Source organism: Macaca mulatta, chromosome 8 (assembly GCF_049350105.2).
Source record: "Macaca mulatta isolate MMU2019108-1 chromosome 8, T2T-MMU8v2.0, whole genome shotgun sequence".
NCBI lineage: Eukaryota > Metazoa > Chordata > Mammalia > Primates > Cercopithecidae > Macaca > Macaca mulatta.
Window position 1 is genome coordinate 101,838,264 of NC_133413.1, and position 20,603 is coordinate 101,858,866.

At 36.8% G+C, this 20,603-nt stretch overlaps 1 protein-coding gene across 2 annotated transcripts in view; it reads left to right on the top strand.

The window, feature by feature from the left end:
• Positions 1-4,415, top strand: part of SLC26A7 (solute carrier family 26 member 7) — a 143,967-nt gene extending 139,552 nt beyond the window's left edge. For both annotated transcript variants that reach the window (XM_015145681.3, XM_015145682.3), the window contains exons 17-19: positions 61-115; positions 200-303; positions 1,362-4,415. In XM_015145681.3, the coding sequence (XP_015001167.2) occupies positions 61-115; positions 200-303; positions 1,362-1,397 (195 nt within the window). In that variant the 3' untranslated portion in view covers positions 1,398-4,415. The remainder of the gene's footprint in view (positions 1-60; positions 116-199; positions 304-1,361) is intronic.
• The last annotated feature ends 16,188 nt before the right edge of the window (positions 4,416-20,603 follow it).

Here is a 20,603-nt window from a genome sequence, read left to right on the forward strand (position 1 = left end):
TTATTTCCTCCTGCTGGCTATTCTGAATTGACTGTGGGTATCCTATTTTAATTCTTCCAGGTTTACATGGACTGTAAAGGCAGGAGTGTGGATGTATTGTTAGCCCATTGTACAGGTAAGAACATGTCCCTGACTAACGTTGAATGTGATTCTTCTGCACTTCCACATGTATTCTTATATCACTTGTGCTTTCTTGTAGCTTCCTTGATAAAAGGAATGACGTATTATGGAAACCTAGACTCAGAGAAACCAATTTTTTTTGAATCAGTATCTGCTGCAATAAGTCATATCCATTCAAGTAAGGTGAGTTGATTAAGTTGGCCTGAAGGAGTTATAAGAATATTCAGGATATAGAATCGAAGCTTTGCATCTTTTGTATCAGCTTATTACTCCATTGGCATCTAAAATCTATTAACAGTGCCCCCCCCACGCCCCCGCCCCAGCCCACTTCAGACCCTCAGATTTTTTATTCCAAGTAAAAGAATGTTTCCATTCTTTTTTTAGGCCAGTGATAAACTGTTGTTTGGTAACTTGGATTTTCCAACAATGTCACTGCTCTCGGGATTAGGTGGTTGCCTATCAATTGCAAACTGCTTACTCGTACAACAAATGCTTCTTCCAGGATCTACTGTCCTGGGGATTTGAATCCACCTTTCTCAAAAATAAAAACTCTAAATATGGCCTTAAAAGTTTTTTCTGCTCTGATATCTTGCCTCTAAGCTTATGTTGCCATCTTTGGAGATATTATTTGCAGAGTCTAGTGCTCACATGATCTGAAGTGTCAAAGTTATCTTACAAATGCTGGGCTTATGGTTTAGTTTTACAATTGTTCTTAGAGCTTTGATTTCCTGCAATTTTTCCTTGAGTTTTGAATTGTTTTGCCTTTCCTCATCCCTAGAATAACATTTGGTGCCTCACAGAGTCATCTCTATTGTATACAATCAGAACAGTATGTATTTACAAAATAATAACAACACTATTATTATATCTAACATATATTGAGTGCTCTCACTATATTACAGGAATATTCTAAAAGCTTTACTATGTTGTTTAACTGAATTTGCCATGACCTTATGAGGTAGATACGATAATTTAATCCATTTTTAGAAACAAGGAAACTGACCAGGGAAATTACACAATCTATAAGTGATAGAGTTGGTTGCAGAGTCAGCAGTTTGACGTTGGACCTGGAGCTTTGAACTGCTCTACGCTGATGTCTCATAAAAGGGTCATTTGGTTTTTTGTTTTTTTTTTTTTGGCTTAGCTGGACAGCTTGCTTCAGTTACTACTGTTCTTTTACTTTGGTACCAATTTAGAGTTGAGTAAGTAGCACATACTTATTTCTTCCTCTTCCATTTCAGAATTTGAGCAAACTCAGTGACCACAGTGAAGTCTGAGACCCTTTTGTCTCAGTACAGCTCTCGTCTTTACCAACTGCCTAAAGAGGCCATACGCTGGGATTTTGCACAACTTTTTTGTTGTTTAGAGCCTACAGATGACCTCTGCTACAATAAGTATGATGTAACTTGGTAACTGCATAGCAGTTGGAAAGAACTGCCAACTTTTTTCTCATTTTTGTTAGTAAGAAGATTCACTTAGTTATTTTATATAAAAATCAGTATGTGTTTAGTTTTAGTGTACTAAAGGGTAAACATGGTTTTATTTTATTTTACTATAATATTTTGTGCTGTTTTATTTCTATTGTGCTGTAAGTTGATGTTTAAAATTGAGAAATACTTTTGTCATAGGCAATTTTGAGCATTTACAAGCCGTTTGTAAAATTTTAAGATAATCTGTAACTAATACATAAAAACAACTTAGCAAATGTGCCATTTTCACACAACTTCTCTCTGTATAGGCCTCTGAAATATCAATAAGGCTAAATATTACTCTACACAGTAAGATGTGAAATTCACAAAAAGTAAACCAAACAAAACAAATGAAAAACTGGAAATAATTCATTTCCATATCTTTCCATACATCCATTCCTGAAGTATTCAGGAATGTTTTCATAATCAAAAGAAACGGGTATCCCAATAAAACCAAGTTCTTGACGTTGGTCTGTTTTGCTCTGAATATTGGAAATGCTTAGGATCTTCAGACCCAGTACCTCTAATTTTAGCATTTCTACCCAATAAGAGGCTCTGTTTTCCACTGAAGTTTTGTTGGAGAAAGAGAATACAAAATTACACATTTTTAATTTTTAGATGAGAAAATACCACTAGCAGAATAGCTTTGTGCTATTCCAGTATAAGATGAACTGTAATAATTTTTAACTTTCTTATTTCAGAGATAATCAATATAATATGTTTATCTATATGCATATGGATGTATAGGTAGGTAGATCTTCATAGATTTTTTTTTCTTTTGTTAGAGGAAAGCTTAATGTGATTATCTGCAAACCCATCAAACCAACAGGATAATTGACAAATAAACGCCATAGGCTAGGCTGAACTGTATGTTATTGTTTTCATGCTTATACATATATTTTCAATCACGTACAAGTACGTAGAATTTCACATTTTAATTTAGCAGATTGATTTACCTGGGAAAAAATTACCACCTTCAAAGATAGGCATAGACACATAATTATGCTTAAGCTTTTAACAGCATTTTAACCGCTCTAAAATTTACCAGAGTAAGAAAAAGCTAGGTACTTTAAAGTGAGTTTGAGAAACAGGTTGAAAATAAAATTAAAATACCAGCCATTTAGGCACCGTCTCTGTCATCTATAAAAGTAAATTCTAGTGCCTGCCAAGTGATGGATTATAATGGTCTCTAGCAAATGTGTGGTAAACATTCATATGACCTTTAATTTTAACATTAAATTGTAGGTAGGGCAATGTAATAAAATGAAAGAGAATTAAGAAAGGTTTCAAATTCTTATAACATATCCAGCCATTTCAATTTTGATTGAAATGAACTACAAAGAATAGTGTTTCTCCCTATGGTAGCCTCAATCTCAATGAGTGAGGCCAACTCACATTCCCATTAAACACTCTTCCAAGGAAAAGCAGAAGTAATAATTGGAGGTAAAGTTTCCTAGAGAAAATAATTTTATTCTGCTTTGTCCAATTAAATTATTCCATTGGTGGATGGTAATATTCACCATCTCTGATTCATTGGTCACTGGCAGGTAAGCATGAGTCAAGGAAAGTCAAAAAAGAAAATATATTTTGCTGTGTATAAATTGATATTTTGCTATGCAACTCCTATAATTGAACGTATATAATGCAGGCACTTTCTAATTTATTAGAGATTATGGATCAGGTCTGACATTAAAATCATAGTTAATTGATGGATGGTTTTTATAGTTTGTTGACAAAATGGACACAGTATTGTTGGAGTAGTTATATTTTAATGCACTTCAGTGTTCATAGTAGAAGTTTAGTGGATAAAACTTTAAGTCCAATAACTTGGGTGTCAAATGCTAATGTTGTATTCAATGTAAAGGAAGACCAAACCATGTACCTTATGAAGACCTTTGTTTTAAGACTTCCACACAACAAAGCTACAATGACTGTTAACCTGGAGGAAGTCTCTGGTATTGAGTTCTGAGAGCTTAAGAGGTAAACATGAGTTTAGACACACAACATTCTAAAACGCAAATGTTTATTTCGAAGCAGGTATTGACAACACAAAAACTGTATAGTGGTCTTGAAGCTGGATTGTTTCTATAGTCACACTGAATTATTTTTATGAGATTACCTTATTTTTATATATGACAAACTACTTGATAACAGTTATTATGGTAAAATAAAATTGGAAAAAATTAAAACTGACCTATAAGAGTGTTAAGGACCTAATAGAGTGACATATATAAATTAAGCATAAAATATATAGCCAGGAAAAGACTGTTAACATTACATTTATGCAAATTAAATGCCCATAAATTTCACCATTTGTCTTTCATTTTAAAGGTTATTTGCCCCCGATTATATGATTCAAGTGTTATAAGATTTAGCTTGAACTACTTTACAGTAATTTATTTGACAGATCTCTATTCTATAAATGTGTAATATAATGAAGAAAGAGATCTTTCTTTTTTAATGAAAACATTAATGTGTTAATATCCTGTATGGGAAATGCTTGACATTTAGTGGTTGCCAAAATATATTAGTATATTGTGAACATACATTATGCCTTAGAAATGCACATTCTGAATTCTGTGGGATGATAATCTAATTCAATATAGAATATGCTATTTGGCAATGAGTTTGTGGCCAGCTTTCAAATAGGGAGTTAAATGGTACTTTCACAATCCAAAGATTTTTAGTTAAAAATCATGTAGTCTAATATGCTGCAGTTATTTTTTATATTTTTCAATGCATTTAATTATCTTTTTAAAAATTCTTTGTACTAACTCAGCATGTAACAACCAATTTACATGGAAATAAATCAAAATATGATAACTATTATGCTTCAATGGATTTGTGTCTATTATTTCATAGTATTTACCTTCCTGCAAAGCAAATAACACATACTGTTTCTTGGAATGACCACAGAGTATTATGTGTTGAATATTCTTGGAAGTATCCATTATTCTTGGTAATTTGTTCTTACAAAATTTCAACCCAGGACTGTAAGATACTGTGCCTTAATTTATGGACTGCTGATAAGAATACTTTGTGCTACAAAACTACATTTAGACATACTCTTTCACCAGGTTTACATCCTTTGCATTCCAATTTTAATTAATATATACATTTTATTTTTTTATTTGATTTGGCTCTTCATTATATACTGTTGTTTGTCTTTCCTGACTTCCTAGGCTGAATTCAGTATTCTTCAGTCTATTAAAGGCTACTTTTCCAAAGAGTAGAAGCAAAGGAAGTCTTCTAGGTGTTAGAGATATGGCAGATAATAAAACAGAAAAAGAATAAACGCCCTCACAAACTTTGTTGTATCAAGGGAAAGCAAAATAGAATACATTTAAAATGCATTTATTGCAAGTTAGATGATGATATGTGCCAAAATGAAAATACATTAAGGAAAGATGATAGGAAGTATGGCAGAGGATAAAGTGTTGCCTTCCTACATAGGGTGGCAGTAAGGTGATTAATGGTAGTGTCTTAGTTCTGGCTGCTATAACATATTACCAGACTAGAGAGCTTATACAATCAAAAGTTACTTCTTAGTTCTGGAGTCTGAGGAGTCCAAGTTGAAGGTGCTAGTCAATTTGGTTTCTGGTGGGGGCTCTCTTCTTCAGTTGTAGATGGCCACCTTCAAGCTATGTCCTCATGTGGGGGAGAGAGAGTGAGAGAGAGAGAGCACTCTTCTTCTAAGGACACTCATCTTATTGGATCAGGGCCTATCCTCATACTGTTGTTTAACCTTAATTACCTTCTTATAGGTCCTGTGTTCAAATGCAGTCACTTTGAGGATGAGGGATTAAACGTATGAAGTTTGGGGAAACACAGTTCAGTCCACAACATTCTAGCCTTCACCAAATTCATGTCCTTATCATATGCAAAATACTTTCATTACATCCTAACAGCCCCAAAGGTCCTGACTCATTCCAGTATCCACCCTCAAGTCTGAAGTTCAAAGTTTCATAAAATATCATCTAAATCATACATAGATGAGAACAGAAACAAGATAAACTGTTATGCAAAATTCCTCTCCAATTGTGACCCTATGAAGCCAGACAAGCTATATGCTTCCAAAATACAATGGTGGCATTGTCATAGAAATGATATCCCCATTCCAAACAGGAGAAATAAGAAAGAAGGAAGTAGTGATAGGTCCCAAGCAAGTCCAAAACCTACCAAGGAAAATTCCATCAGATCCAGACACAAAAATAATCCCTTTTGCTTTGATCCCCCACCTCTTTGACCCTCTGGGGTAGCAGTCCTGCCTCCAGATTTCCACAGGGTGGTTCCACTCGATTGCTTTGCAGGGTCTTCCCACCCCTAGAACTTCAATTTGAGGCTGTCTGCCCCATTAAAATTAAGGCAATGTCCCCACCCTTTGAAACCAAGGAGGCAGCATGGATGATCTCTGGGTTGCTTGTGGTGTCATTCTTTCTTTTCTTGAAGAATATCACATTACAGCTGATTAGCTCTATGGTGTTGTGCTGTAGAACCTAAAAAATCTGATAGCTCTCCTTCATTTTGTCCCATCTCTGTCTCCTTCAGTTCAAACTGGCAGTGGTTTGCTGACACAATTTTATCTCTATTTCTGGCCCCTGCTGAGGTGGCTAATCAGATTCATGGTTCACAACCACATTCATCTACTTATCAAATGGTTGTTTTGCCACACCCTTTGTGCTCTCTTCAGAACAAGATTTCTCATTTTATGCAACATGAACAGACTGATAGTTTACCAAATCTTCAAGTTCTTGTTACTTTCTTCTTAACAACTCCTTGTTCAATTCCCCTTTCCCCTCATACTTTACTAAAAGCAGTCAGGAACAACCAAGCCACCCCTTCAACACTTTGCCTAGAAATAATATCCTCAGCTAAACATCCAGTTTTATCACTTGTGTTTCTACTGTCCAAAAAAAACAGTAGAACATAGTTCAGCCAAGTTCTTGACCAATTTACAACAAGGGTCGCCTTTCCTCCAGTTTCCAATAACATGTTCCTCATTTCTATCTGAGACCTCAGCAGAATGGCCTGTTATGACCATATTTCTACTAACACTCCATTTAGGATTACTTATTTATTCCCCAAGAAAATGGAGACTTTCTCTTTCCTTTTCTGTTTGAGCCCTCACCACAATCGCCTTTAAGTTCATGACAGTCCTTTCACAATAATCCAGGCTTTTTCTAGCATGCACCTAAAATGCTTCTTCCACATTTTTAGTTATTTGTTGCAGTAGTACCTCACTTCTCAGTACCAAAATCTGTATTAGTCCATTTGGGCTGTTACAATAAAATGCCATAAACTGGAGGCTTAAACAACAGGAGTGTACTTCTCTCAGTTTCAGAGACTACAAGTCCAAGACCAAGGTGCTGGCCAATTTGGTTTCTAATGAGGGCTTTCTTCCTGGCTAGTAGAAGGATGCCTACTCTCTGTGTTCTCAGGGAGGAGAGACAAAGAAAGAGCAAGCTCTCTGCTGTCTCTTCTTATATGAACACTAATTCTATGAGATCGGAGCCTGACACTTATGACCTCATTTACCTTTAATTACCTCCTTATAAATCCTATCTCAAATATAGTCATATTGGAGATTAGGGCTTCAATATATGAATTGTGCAGGGACACAATTCAGTCAATAGCAAGCAGTTATGCATTTCCTAGACTTTTAACAATTTTTTCTTTTTTCAAACTGAAAACCAGCCTTACTAGAATTGTATTTTCATTTACTGTATGTCATGCTTTTGTATTAAAAACATAATCATTGATCATGGTCTGGTTAAAACATTCTGCCACTAGAGACAGTAGGTTACATAGACATAACTAGCCATATCTGGCTACTCAGATGAGACTGTGGCCATGAAACAGAGTGATGTGTTCAGGAATGGGTTTGCAACATGCCAGTGGGGATTCAGAAACTGCGGCATATGGTGTTCTGGTGATGGTTCCTAATGATTAGCTATCTCGTTAAAGAAGATAGAATCGAACTAGCTAGGCTAGTTTTCTCTAAGTTATCATACTGTTTTAACAAAAATAACAGCATAGACTTGCTTAATTTCACCAGTTATCTCAGAGATAGGCACAGAACACAGTCTTATTGATAACTTTCCACTTGAGTTTTTGCTTTCTTTTGTTTTGTTTTGCTTTTTTTTTAAAAGAAGAATGCTCAGTTACTCCAAATTGATTGAGTTCTCCGGAACAATTTCTTTTAAAGTACTTACTCTTCAAAAATCCTTACTCTTTTTTTAATCGATTCAGCAACGGGATTTTTTTTTTTTTTTTTTTTTTTTTTTTTGACGGAGTTTCTCTCTGTTACCCAAGGTGGAGGGCATACAGTGGTGTGATCTCAGCTCACTACAACCTCCGCCTCCTGAGTTCAAGCAATTCTCCCACCTCAGCCTCCTGTGTAGCTGGGACTATAGGCGTGCGCCCCCACATTTGGATAATTTTTGTATTTTTTAGTAGAGATGAGGTTTCCCCATGTTGGCCAGGCTGGTCTTGAACTCCTGACTTCAGGTGACAAGCCAGCCTTGACCTTTCAGAGTCCTGGGATTACAGACGTGAACTACTGCACCTGGCTGGAAATTCATTTTGATCAGACTTATCTCCTTTCTCTTCTATATAATAAAGACTATTACCTATAGTAAGTGTAGGAAGTTTTTCAGTATTTTTTTTTAATTTGGAGCCTCTTGTTTTAAAGAGTCATTTAGAAATTGGCTCATTAATAAGTCCTATAAGTATCCATAAATTACAAGAACAGTTGTTACATTAAAAAATAAAATACTTTGATAATGAAATAAATAAAAATAAAACTAGAAATCTATCTTTATTTCCTTTACTGTTAGAGCTGCTTTTTAAAATCTTCTTGGTTTTGAAGCAATTTATGGACTCATAAGGCTAGAAAAGTGAGGAAACACAGAACATCTTTTGGACTGGCATGTGTCTTCCAGATCAACTTTCCTATTTAACACCTCTCTTTCTATACTTCTTACACCTTGATTTATATCTTACAGGCTTCTCAAGCTTCCATGCTCCTTATTTTCTTAAATTTGTAGTTAGGGACCTATTGTTTAAATAAGGGTGCCTTTATTTATGCTAACAAAGCCTGAGAGAGAGCAGGAAAGGGAGAGAAGTGAACGCAATTTCTGTGCACTGAACAGATTTTGTGGGGAAAAATAAAGACTGAAGATAAAGCTAGGTTTACAAAAGGTATTTCAGGAGAAAGTTGGTAGGCATGATTGACCCTGTGGTGGTATGATTTCAGGAGTATCTAAATGTCCCCGAAGTCCAAATATCTACTTCACAGTCTTCCAAGAGGCTTGAAGTTCTCATCATCAGTCATTCACTAGGGCTGGAGTAAATAGTATATGAAAGGAAAACACATGAAAGCCATTGTAACACATTGTGTTAGTCTTATGAAGAACTAGTTCACTTAAAGAACTTATAAGACATTGTCCCCAAAGACCTGAAAGAACAAAGCATACAATAAATTTTGATAAAGAAGGACGGCTAGGAATATTTTGGGGGCTACAGAGGACAGGGCTTGGGGTGGTAGCATGATGTTGGGAGGCAAGATGGGTGGTGATGGAGAATGGGTGGGGGAGGGGAGGCAGGCTGAGTAACAGGCCTCAGGCATTTTTGGGTGACCGGTTCTTCCCGTGACCCCAACCCCCGGTGACACAGACATGGCAGAACTGGGTTTCATAAAGCCAAACACAATTCCTCCCACATTACAACTCTTTCTGGAGCTTGATCTATGCGTTTTGCTTTGGCTCTGGAATTAAAATTTGAGAATAACAGTGTGATTGCCCCAAATGAGATTGACATCTAATTTCTGTCTCATGGAAACCTTTTGTTTTTCCAATTGTTCCTCTTCACCTAGCCAATGAAAACACTGAAGTAGGAAGGGTCTAGCTTAAGAAAGTAGAGGTGTAATCAATTAAAATCAATCAAATGATGTTGCTAGAGTCCTTCTGAATCTTGTTTGAAATGCGAACCTTATAATATCTACACCAGAATTGAGTGTTTGCTTGCTAAATGCAAACAGATTCCAATGGCCTACACAAGACCTAGTGAATCAGGATTTATTTGGGGTGGACTTGGGAATATGTATCTTAAAATGACAGTCCCTTTCGTTTTAGACCCTAAAGTTTAGGATCACAGTCACAAAGACTTTCTTTAGTCTGCTATTTAAAAGAAGCCCTGTACTATAATTCTTAGGTACTTACGTTTTCATCACTTTGTCTGTTTCAGTTTGTGCATCAGTTGTAATGTATTGTGGCTGTATGGTATCCCTATAGTGTTATGCTTAGGTAACAAAAACTGGGTACATAGTTATGTCACATTGCAAAGGACGGTGTCAAATTAACCAAAGCCTTTGCTCAATATAAGCATGTCAGGGGCAGAAAGTATTTAAAACATATTATCCCTATACATATATTCTTGGGTGACTTACAATAGTTTTCCTAAGAGTGCAAGTTTGGATGTAATATCCCTTATCATGGAAAATTTAAATCTTCTCCTTGTTTCACAAATTTATACATTTCCAACACATATTGATGTAGTCATATAAGAAAATGATCCCAGCCTCCAAGTTGCCTCTCATACACATCCACTAGAAATACATCGTAAAAGAAAAGGAGATATTTCCCTTCCAGCCTAAGGCTATATAGGTAATTATTTTCTTTCAACACCTTCATTGAAATTCCCTGTGTAATGCTACCAGAGTGAATTATAGTTAAACCTTTTATTCTGCACATATGGAGCTGGAATAAAGAGATGGTGCCAGCAATATTACTCAGCTACTTTCAGTTTGGAGATTGAGGCTGATGTAAACTATCATAACTAGAGAGAAAATGATATTCAATTATGAATCACTGCCAGATGTGTGAATGTATGTCTTCAAGTTTCATTTTCTGGAATATGCTTACTGTAGTTTATTTCTTATTCACTTTTATTCTCATTCCATGGATAACAGATATAGTTGCATTAAATGCTCAGAATATCCAAAAATTAATAAAATACATATTTGGACTCCATCTCACAATTCAAAACAGAAATCAGAAATTGATCTAAAGTGCATGTTAGGTAACAATGTTCTGTAGCCCGAGTTACAGAGGAGCTGTGTGGGACACTTCACTGTGTATCTCATACCACACTTGCCCAGGTCACCAGCAATGTGAAGGAAAGAGAGAGAATAAAGGAAAATAGGACACAACAATTGTTAGAAAAATTACTTGCAGTCTGAGTAAAAGTGGGGGAGAATTTGATATTTCTGTTCTTTAGACTCAGGATTCCAACTCATGTGGTATATACAGACTCAATTGTTTAGTGACCAGATGAGGTGGTTGGAAGGTGATCTCATTTCTGCAGTTTGGTGTTCCTGAAAATTCCTTCTCTCTATCCTAGAGGGAACCTTTAGCGCTGTCACTTCTTTGTGCTTAGTAATTCTACCATTTCCACTTTCCAGTATTCCAAGCTGCAACTGCATCTTTAATCTCCCTTCTAAATCCTGTTCCTAAGGGCCTTCCACAGATAACCTTGCCTCTATCTTCAGGGAACTATTATGCATTTTCTTCCTCAACTTTCTATTCATTGCCTGGTCACCTAAAGATATATACATCCAAAGCCATATGTACTTACATTTTTTAAAACAATTGATGTAACTGTTCTTTTTTTCTAACCAAGGTCAAATCTGCTACTCTGAGTTTCTCTTAACCTTGTTTGTTAATTTAGTTTCACTTTTCTAAAAAAAACAAAAACTTCCACTGCATTTTCCCAGGCACAGCTGTGTCAGTTAATTGTCCTTTTCCAAGTGTCTTCAATCTCTTTTACTAAACTGGATGTAACTATAGTATATTTAAAAAATAAGTTATTTATCCTCTCTCTTAAAACAAAAATCTTCATTTGGCCATGCTTCCTTTTCTGCCCTTTATCTCTGATTTTCTTCAGTGCCCCTGAATAATTTCAATTCCAATGTGCTGAACGAGTAGACATTTGCTGTCTCTACTTACTCATCTCTGGCTTCTGCAGGAAACTTTGCCTCTATCACACTTCTAAAGGGTTCTGCGCAGATGGCCATTCACTTCAAATTTCCAAAGTCAATGGCTCCTCTTTTCAGTCCTCTTCTTACTGATTTTGTTTGCTTTTATACTCTTGACCACTCTTTTTCATAAAATCATATTCCTTTGACTTCTATAAATCACTTATGTATCAAAAAAAATTGAACATCTCTTATGAGCCAGGCACCAGGCTGATTGATACAGGCACAAGAATCAATAATTATTTGCCCTTAAGGATTTTAGATACTTGTGGGCAAAACAGGAAAAAAAAGAAGAACTATAATCCCACGTATTAGATATGTGCTCACAGTTTAAGGTGCCATTCAAGCTACTGTCTATGATCACCTATTTTGTGGTCACTTTTTAGAGATGAGACAGAGCTTGGTTTGAGACTGATGATGCCACAAAGGTACAAAGAGGATATGGAAAGGTTCATTAACTTACATAATTTGTCCTTCTGATAAGAGCAGGGAAGTCTGCTTCAGCTGAAAAACAAGGAAAAGAGACTGACTTAAACTTCTTATGATGGTTAAGGGATGAAGCTGGAAGGAAAGTTCCTGAAGTGTTTTGAACTTCCCTGCAGCAAAGGAGAAAGCACCCCAGCTTTCTTATCAGCTTGCTCCAATGTGGGGCAGAAAGGAAAGACAGAGGTGTGAAGCTTAAAGGTTGTCAGGAGTAGTCAAACTTCAAAAAATGGAGTCGTTTTTTATTAAAACTGATTCGGTTAATGTTAGATGCACACCTATGTTTTGCTAAAATGTCATTCTTTCTTCTAATGTTATATACTCACCATATTTTATCATAATTACTCACTTATATACTTCTAAACGTACTGGCAATCTAGTAATCATTGGTGTGTTCCTGGCCATTTAAATGTTATGAAGTATTTATTGAAAGGATGAATGAAATGATCAATCAATAAAAATAAAAAATATTTAATGATATTAAAAACCTAGAAATCAACTAAAGAAAAGAGGTTAGCGTTTCCAAGAGACCCAGAAGGTGAGCGTGTTTGGAACATCAGGGAACAGTAAAAGGCTTGAGGCAAATCTGAAGAGGCAAATAGAACTTCACTCATGAAAAAGCTGCTGCCCCTACTGATCACTTTAAACCTGCCAGTTTTAAATCACAATTACACTGCAGTTACCTAACTTGACTCCTAGAGAACTAATCTCTACTTTTAGATAAAGTAAGCAGGTATTTCTAAGAAGCCATCTGAAGGGTAATGAGAAGCTTCGATTCTCCAAATCTGTTGTCAATTTGTGACAGCTCTCAAAATTTCTACTGATAAAACTCTCTTTCATAGTTAAAGCATTAATTCAATATGTCATCAGTAAGGACACTATAATATGATAAAGGAAAATAAAGCTATTAATTCATCATCACAATTTACCATACGTTATTGCTTATCAAGAACCCAGACTTGGGTAAATGGGACTTACGGAAAAGTGGGCTTGGATTAATAGAACATTGGCCTTTATTACAGTCAATTAATATGCTGTGTTAATTATCCATTTCTTCTTAACAAACTACTCTAAAACTTATTCATCATTTATCATGATTTTGAGGTTTACTGGATTCTGCTGGTCTTCCTGGGCTTACTCATGTTGCTGCACTCAGCTGCTGAATTAGCTGGGATCGGGGCTCATCTGGGAAAGCAGAGATGATTGAGTTCCCTTTGTCTATGTGGTCTTTTTTGGGGGGTCTTCTTCAAAAGCCTGGAAGCCACAGAACTGTGACAGAATGAAGGTGAAGTTGCAAGGCCTCTTGAGTCCTAAGCTCAAAAACTTAAGAATGTCACTTTCACCACATTCCTTCCATCACAGGCTAGCCCAGTTTCAAGGGGGTAGAGAAGTAGATTCCACCTCTGTGTGGGAGAAGCGGCAAAGCCACTTGGCAAAGGCAAAGATGTAAGCTTCCAATAAACGACCTTCTAGAGTTCTCTACCTTTGGTTACACAAATTATTAACATTCCTTCGATGTGTAAAGTATGCTTATCCCATCCAGGAACTTCCAAGTTTCACCCCGGTTATAGCACCAGGTTTTAAGTCTAGGACCTAATGATCAGCATCTGGATGGGTATGGGTGAGTCTCCTCAGATGTAGCTTCTCTTGATGATGAGATATGTGAACTACAAATATGTGTTAGTTAATTCTCCCATTGTTGTAAAGAACCACCTGAACTACCTATTGAACTACCTTCAACATACATTGGTGAGACAGGGACAGAATCACCACAGTAGACACTCGCTTTAAAATATTAAGAATGGAGCAATGAGCACACCCTGCTCCTGGATTTTGGTTTCTAACACTATTACCCAAGAGAAGGAAGCAGGACTCCTTGGAGAAAAAAAAGATGATTCTAGGGCTGGAGTAGTCTAACCATAAAAAAAAAAAAAGAAAAAAATCAAGAAAACCCAGGTTGAGAGACGAATACCTTTAATGTGTCCCAAATGCCTGGCAGATACACCTCAAAACCGTCAAGGTTATCTAATGCAAAAAAAAAAAAAAAAAAGACTACAATATTGTCACAGACTGGAGGAGGCTAAGAGACATGATGACTAAAGGTATTGTGGTATTCTACAGGGTATCCTGAAACAGAAAAAAAAAAAAATAGAGAAAATGTAGTTAAATTGAAATAAACTGTAGGGTTTGGTTTATTGTAAGGTATCAATGTTAGTTCCTTAGTTGTGACAAATGCTTCATGATTATGTAAAATGTTAATAGAGAAACTAGATAAAGAGTATACTTACTGGAACTCTCTGTATTATATTTGCAGCTTTTCTGTAAATATAAAACTACCCTAAAATAATAATAAATTTTTCAAAAGAAGAGTAAAAAGAGAAGCAGTCTCAATTTTGTAGCAATTCTGAAAAACAGTAGGGCACATGTCACCCGTTTCCCCTTTTCTGTGGGCAAGAGAAATTATTTGGTTAAAGCCTAGTTCTACAGCTTGGGAGTGATTCTTGAATTCATTGTTACTGGATCTTGTAACAAATAACAGATCTTGGATCTGGCTACACTGTCTGTCCTTTTGGTTCTGTTCTCTGAAGACCTCTTCACTCTTTCATCAGAAATAGCTGGTCTTTGCAGCTGCATCTCAGCCTGCTTCTTTTTCATAGACAGTTCAGACTCAGAGGACTTTTTTTTTGGTCCCCATTTATCTTTCTTCGACCCAAAGAAGCAGTGCCTGTCAGAACCATTCTCTGAAAATTGTTGCAAAGTTTACTGAAGTTGATGCCATGCCCCAAAGTGGCATCCATAATTCTTTTCAGGACTGTTCTGTGTCTACCTTGGGCATAAAAAACTGCTGTTTGCCAACACACTTTTGATTCTTAGAAGTTTTTTTGACTCTAAGAGTGGTGAGATCAAAAGCCTACTAGTCAGACACCACTTTTAAGTCTTTCTCAGATTTTAAAGGGGTTTATAACAACATAGTTAAATAGGTACTTATGATAAATGATCTTTCCTAAGATCATTTCTTACACTGGGAATATTCTACAGGACGGACATGTGAATGAATTTTACCTTTCAGCACAGCAATTTCTAGCTTTTCTATATTTCTTCTAAATTCTGCTTTCAAACTGAACAGTTCTCTCTTCAGCTCATCTCTCTCCTCTCAACTCATCAGATGCAGCTTAAAAAGCACTTTCAACACTGCCTGGCATTCTCCTTACAGATCCACGCATTCATTTTCTGTATTTCAAATTGCCGCAGGCTATATTTTCTCTGTTGTTCTGCCACTACATAACTGAGTTGCTTTTCTTTTCTTTTCTCTTTTTCTTTTATTTTTTTCTTGAGATGGAGTCTCCTTCTGTCTCTCAGGCTGGAGTGGTGCGATTTCCGCTCACTGCAAGCTCCGCCCCCACGGGTTCACGCCATTCTCCCGCCTCAGCCTCCCAAGTGGCTGGAACTACAGGCGCCCGCCACCATGCCCAGCTAATTTTTTGTATTTTTTTAGTAGAGACGGGGTTTCATCGTGTTAGCCAGGATGGTCTCGATCTCCTCACCTGGTGACCCTCCTGCCTCGGCCTCCCAAAGTACTGGGATTACAGGCCTGAGCCACCGCACCGGGCTATAACTGAGTTGCTTTTCTAGTTGTCTCCAATAGCACTTCTTCACTGCTCTTCCAGCCTCTGCCTGTTTCCCAGTAGCAAAACTAATGCCACATTGTTTCTAGTTTTTATGTCAGCTCCCGACACCAATACCGGTTTCTGTATCACTTATCTATGGCTATGTAATAAACCACCCCAAAATTTAGTAGCTTTAAAATTGGCAACATATTATCTTTCAGAATTCTGTTGTTTGGCTGACTTGATCTTCTGTAATCTCAGTCGTGCACACTCTTGTAGCTACATGTAGCTGAAGGATTGGCTAGAGATGGGCTCAGCTGTGATGATGAAGGTTGCTGGAACTTTCTCTCCATGTGACCTTTTTATCTTAGGTTTTTCACCATAAGAAAGAAATGGAGAAGCTGGAAAGCATTTTGAGGCCCACTCTCTGGCACTCATGAATGTCATTTCTGCCACATTCTATTGATCAAACCAAGTTACACACCAGACCAGTTACTTAAGGGGACATACGGATGGACTTCTCTGGATGGGAAGAATTGCAAAGTTGCAGTTAAAGGAACATGCTTATTAGAATGGGAGGAGTTTGTGGCCATTAACCTACTACATACCCGAGGTTAGAAGGAAACATTCTTTTAGTTAGGAGCAGGTTTAGCTCTAAGTAAAAGTCCTTCTCTCTACTGCCCCAGAAAAAAATGACTTAAACAAGTTGGGTCTTTTTTTGTCCTTCATGAAAGTATCTGGTCCAGAGCAGCAGCTCTTCCCCGAGAAAGTCACATGGCTTGCTCCCCAACTTCAGTTAGATTTCTTCTGTTACCCTGCTAGAGAACACTTAACAGACAACCTTATATCCAGAATCATATCCAGGCTCTCTTGTCTATTTTCCTGATGTTTTCATAATGGTTATTCAATGTGATATTATTAATGACATAATCATTCTATATGTCTCTATCTAATCTATCTACCTACCTCTCCCTTCATTATCTATCTATCCCCTCTGTATCTTTATCATTTATCTTTCCTATCAAAACACAAGTTCTATGAAGGCAGATCCGCTATCTGCAGTGCTTTATTGTCAGTTCCTAAAATAGCGGTTCCTGGAACATAGTAGTTCGTCCTTCATGCCTGTTGAATGGATGAAAGGTATAAATATAGATAAAGTCCTGATATACAGCTATATCTCAGCAACCCAAATATCAACTTCTTATTTCAGCCATTTGCAGCCCCTGACTTCAATTCAGAGTTGGGAGAAGCAGGTGCTGACACAAAACTGGAGGGGAGGAAAGTGTAAGTGAAGGAGCTTGCTCACTGCCCAGAAGCGTCTTTTTCTGCCTTCTTTCCCTACCTGATAACTCCCACTTCCCAATCTATGATCTAAACAATTAGCTATCTCTGCCCTATCTCACAGATTTCTTAGCAAAATTATTTGTCCAGGGTATCTATACAGCATCCCACTCCTTTTCATGATAACAAATTAAAAGATACATTAAGGAAAAACAGTTTTAAAAAGGGAAACAGCTTATTCAAGGCGTTGTTAAATTAGCAATTTAATTTGACCAGAGACAATTCTCTCCTTCACCTTAACCAACTCCAAGAGAAGGCAAAATAAATATGGAAAGTAATAAGTAATTGAAAATATAACAAAATGAACATATTTCTAGGTTATTAGGTAATGTGATTGATACATTTTATAGCAAAATACATAAAATATTTAAAAGTAAAATATAATAAATTATCATTCTTGGTTATTTACTGTGTGTCAGCATGATTTTAAGTGCTTTACAAGTTGTATAATTTGATGCTTAGAGCCACTAAATAGGTAGAAAATATAACTGTTAGTTTGTCTTAAACATTGCTTAAGATGTCCAAGCATCTAGGCACACACTTTTTTTTAATATTTCAGGAAAATCCACATTTTCTTTTCTATATGTATCTCTATATATACCTACCTATTCTATGGGCAAAATTGTTGAATGTATAAACAATTTTACTAAAGCAAAATAGAGTGTGCTTTTTCCCATTCATATAACTGGTTTATATCTGAGGCCAGTTACTAAAAGTCGTGATTTGTAGGGCTAGAAATAATTGGTTTTCAAAGCATAATGGCAAATATAGAGAGAAAAATCTTGGATCATCAGAGGAGACAAGAATGTGTTTAAGAATCTCTTCTTTGCACTTTTTCCAGAGCAAAGAAATTAGAACAGGGTGAGATTTTTATTCCCTAAGCTTGTGTACAGTGAGAGCTCTGTATCTAAGAGGAGGGTGTTTGCCTTTTCTTAATCTACTTGGCTGTAAATTGCAGAGCTGCTAAACTGAAGGTGGCTGATAGATGCTTGAGAAAAGTAGTACTGAAGCTGTACAAAAGGATGTGCATTGGCCAAGATCGTGATGGGTTCCTAAAAAAAATAGTCCCAAGAAGTCTATATCAAACTGATATTAAGAATCTATCAAGGGCCAGCCACGGTGGCTCATGCCTGTAATCCCAGCACTTTGGGAGGGTGAGGCTGGCAGATCACTTGAAGTCAGGAGTTCAAGACCAGCCTGGCCAACATGGTGAAACCTCATCTCTACTAAAAATACAAAAATTAGCCGGGAGTGGTGGCACAGGCCTGTAGTCCCAGCTACTCAGGAGGCTTAGGCAGGAGAATCATTTTAACCCAGGAGGCAGAGATTGCAGTGAGCCGGTATTGAGCCATTGCAATCCAGCCGGGGCAACAGAGTGAGACTCTGTCTCAACTAACTAACTAACTAACTAACTAACTAACTAACTAAATAAATAATTATCGGATCTGTAAAATGGGAGTATAATGGTTATAATCACAGCTCTGAAGTCCTACTGAAATGGTTTTGGATCTTACCTTAGGCATTTCCTATCTATATGGTTAAGAGACCATTGACCTCAAAAAACTCATGGGAAGATTATTTGCTAAATGAGAGAATTGATGCAAGGCACTTAGCACATTCTTTTGTTTAATAAATATTTATTGAGTACCTACTACTTTTCTATGTGTTTAGTGTAGATAACTGAATGAAAAGGAACTGGAAACTGACATTTGATGTTTTAATATAGAGATGGAGAGACAAAACAAGGTAAATAGACATGCAAATAAATGCTTACAAATTGAGAACGTGCCCTGAAGAAATAAGCAAGGTACCACCATAGTAGAGAATAACATAGCCAATAGGAGGGTAGACGAGGGATTGGGTGAGACGGTTGGGAACTTACTCTGGGTAAGCTGCTCAGGAAGACTTCTTGGAGCAGGAAGTTTAAAAGTGAGACACTATGGATAAGAGGAAGACATCCAAACAAAAAAGCCAGGTTGGGGTAGAGGAAGCAGGCATGAGAGGACTCCAAGAGAGGAAATTTCATGCACAAAATTTCAGAAGCAGGAAAGAATTCAGGTGTTCAGATGCTGAAAGGACCACAGCATGGCTTGGGGACAGTGAGTACTACAGGTGGACAGAAGGGTGAGAACAGTGTTTGGTACAGAGGAAACATTTACAAAAGGCAGCGGCTTTTATTCTTGTCATTTATATGAGGAGGAGATGAGGTAATATGTAAAAAATATTTAATATAGTACTTGAAACATAGTAGATGCCAACCAATAGTATCTCCCATTATTTTTGTTGTTATTTGAGCAGTACTAGTGGCACTGCTATTTTTTGAAAAGCAGATCACACTTCAGGTGCCTCCTGTTAGTGCTCTGTTCCATCTTTGTTTCTGTCACAGTCTTCATGACTCTCCCTGTTGCTTTTATCCTTACTTTCAGAGCACAAATATTCAGCAGTTGTATTTTCTAGGCATTCCACCCATGATTAGTGGTTCATCTGGAATACTTGTATCTTGAATATATTTACTTCATTTACTTCAAAGCTTTTTGATCCTTTTATTTACTAAAACATTTTTTAAAAGAGAAATGTCTAAACAAAATAATTTAAAAATCAGGTCAGTTCACTAAAATACTCCACATTTGGTATCAAGAGCAATAATTTTTACTGTGATTATCTGGAAAAGCATTGGAGTCTCGCCCTAGTGAGTGGGGTCTGGGAACCACCCCCATAAATGTGTCTGCCCCTCTCCAGTCACTGGGAGGTGTTACTTCCCCCAAATGATCATGAATGATTGATTTGAGATTCTGGACTCTTCAGAGCTTCTTCAGAAGTGGACAAAAGACAGTCATGCTTTGAGCCTTGGTGGCATTTAGTCAGCTCTTTAATGTGATTCTAATGGTTTGTGTGTGAGAGAGAATTAACAGTAAATTCATTATGAAAACCCATTTACCACAGGGTTGACACCAGCAAAAGCCTGAGGCAGCTCGGGGAATTCTGGGACACAACATCTGTTTCAGTGAACATAACTCAGACATTCCAAATCCGTGCTCGCTCATTGGTGCTTAATAGCTTCTTGCACAGTTCCTTTTCTCCTCGGGACATACACATTCAGACACAGAAAACCATAAAGGCCAAATGTCTTCTTTAATCCTCCCAGGCTTAGCTAGCTAAAAGGAAACTGTCAAAAGCCATAGCAACTGCCTATGTGAAAAGAAAACAGAAATAATAATAATAAGATCAGGAACGAATAGAAATAAAGCTAATTTGCTGATTTAATTCATTCAAGATTCTCTTTTTCTCTCTTTTACTGTTTTTGTGTGAGGTTTTCATGTATATTTCAAATAGTATGTATAATTCTAACATACCTACTCTGTTATGATTTACTGTTAGTAACTTTGCTGAAGTGCAAATGGCCTCACATGCTAATTGGGTGTGCTTCCTGTGACATATGCAAACTGACTTAGAAGCTAACATATGCTGTTATTACTCATAATAGATCAGCTTTGTCTGAAATATTTGTGCCCGAAATTACCATTTGGCATCTCTTCAAATTCAAATCCA